At 55.0% G+C, this 2,039-nt stretch overlaps 2 protein-coding genes across 2 annotated transcripts in view; one reads left to right on the top strand and one right to left on the bottom strand.

The window, feature by feature from the left end:
- The window catches only part of LOC113216440 (GTP cyclohydrolase 1), a gene marked incomplete at its 5' end in the record, with an annotated part of 9,439 nt that extends 8,079 nt beyond the window's left edge, over positions 1-1,360 (bottom strand). Inside the window, 1 exon segment of the mRNA XM_052275461.1 lies at positions 1,151-1,360. Coding sequence (XP_052131421.1) covers positions 1,151-1,360 — 210 coding nt within the window.
- The window catches only part of LOC113214466 (uncharacterized), a 14,125-nt gene that overhangs the window by 9,387 nt on the left and 2,699 nt on the right, over positions 1-2,039 (top strand). The gene's annotated exons all lie outside the window — the stretch shown is intronic.

Below are 2,039 nucleotides of genomic sequence, written 5' to 3'. Positions count from 1 at the left end.
CCCCCTTTCACCACACCCGTACCGACCCCCAATTGCCTCCTCTCTGAGGTCACCAAAGCCTTGCTTACGCAGAGCAGAAGGAGGAAGGCGAAACTCTCGTCTCACCCGCGCCTAACTAACTTACCCCCCTCCCCTTTCCGTTGCTGGCGCCGCGCAGCCCGCCGAGTCGATCTCAACAAACACGCCGCCGGCCGCCGTACCGCCGTGCAAGAAGGCGCCAGGTTTTCCTATTTTACTATTATTATTGTTTTTATCGCGTCGATAAGGAGGTGCTTCTGGACGCGGAGAAGACAACCATTAACCACTCCTGGCGAGCTGCCGCGGTGGTGTAGTAAAGCGCCGCGTCACCGCTCCTCCTCGCCTTCACGCAGTGTGACGACGCGGCGCACGCCGTCATACCCTTGACGTCACACACACACACGACGACATCATAACCCGCGGCTGGCTTTCACCAAGTCCCGCTAGTTTCCCATCACATACACGGGCGCGGCAAGGCCACGGTCAAGGTGTCGGAGGCGGCGGCGGCGGTGCGTCGGCGGGAGTGGATAAACCGCGTGCACGCACGAGTAGTGATCTCTCGCGAGGAGGCTTCCGCCAAGGTGCGCCCGCGCCCCGCCCCGCAGAGAGGAGAGGGGCTGCGTCCCGGACACCATCACCGGGCACCCGCTGATATGCTTAGCGTGCGCAAGGCGGCCGGCGCGAGGGCAACACGCATTTGATTTTATAACGACGTAATAAACGTCGTTGAATAGCGACGTATATAAACTTTCTAAGCTCAGAGTGGGGAAAAAAGAAATAAAGAAAAAAATGGCTTATGTGTGGAGAAGATGGCTAAGGCAACAGCAAAACTGCTAGCTCAGTTTGTTGCAGAAAAACTTTCAAAAATGGCTAGCTTAGGCCTAGTAAACATGGCTAATATAAAGTGAAAACTGGTAACACAAAGTAAAATGCCCTAACCAAATTTTCAAGAAGCCTAACATGAAACCCCACCCAGTATTTATTTCGAAGCACGGTGAAAATTCACAGCTTGGTGAAAATATTTACTACTGTATGGTCAAAACTATACCGGCGAGGTGGAGTATGGTCGCAAATATTGGGAGACGGGTCGGTGGTTTTGGGACGTGGAGAGAGAGATATTGTCGTGACTCACCCTCGAGGCTCTGGTCGTAGCCCTTGGTGAAGAAGAGCATGGCCTTGGCGGCCCGCTCGGGGGTCTTGATGAGCCCCTGGCGGTCGGGGTTCTCGCCGAGCGAGGACAGCAGGAGGCGGTAGCTGCGGGACATGTCGGGCAGCAGCGCCTCCCTGGTGGGCGGCCTGTGGTCCAGCTCCAGGTCGTGGTGGAACGTGCACTTCTCGTGGCCTGCAACAACAACAAACAAAAACAAACAGCGTGAGTCCCTCGTCGTGTGCCTCTTTCTCTCGCGTCGCCGGGGTCGTTATCATACGGACCAGGGGCGGCGTGGTGTTATCGCTGTGCGCCCCGTCATTGGTCATCCAATTAGAGCGACAGAGAGAGAGAGAGAGCTCCATACTCAAAACAAACAAGAGAGAGAGAGAGAGACAGAGAGCGTTTTCTTTTATCGGCGCGAGCGGGCTGGCGTTGTGCGCTACGCCTTTCAGGGGCCGGGATAACAGCCGCTGAGCAGCGTGACACGGGAATACCAACCCCTCTGCCCCCCCCCTCTGTCTCTCTCTCGCTCTCTCTCACTCTCTCACTAACTCTGGCCACTCCGCTCACCATCTCGGAGATCCAGTTTAGTTTGATCTTGTTCGGATAAGGCGAATGAGCCTGCGCCAGTTTTAGTATTCATCGGACAGGTTGGCCGCCCGGCCTTGGGGTGTGTGAGGAGGTCCTATCCCAAGGCGGAGGAAAGTGAGACAAACTAACTGTTGATTCACTGACGCATCCCCCCCTCCCTCTCTCTCTCTCATGGCCTTCTTACATAACCTGCGCCGCTGGCCGGACATACTTTGTAGCGCAGGCAAATCAAGAAATTTTAAGATGATAGCTAATTAAAACAAAATATAATAATTTTTTT

The sequence above is a fragment of the Frankliniella occidentalis genome, unplaced genomic scaffold, assembly GCF_000697945.3.
Source record: "Frankliniella occidentalis isolate FOCC.00 unplaced genomic scaffold, Focc_3.1 Scaffold634, whole genome shotgun sequence".
NCBI lineage: Eukaryota > Metazoa > Arthropoda > Insecta > Thysanoptera > Thripidae > Frankliniella > Frankliniella occidentalis.
The sequence above is the reverse complement of the archived record's forward strand: the minus strand, read 5'-3'. Positions and strand labels throughout refer to the sequence as shown.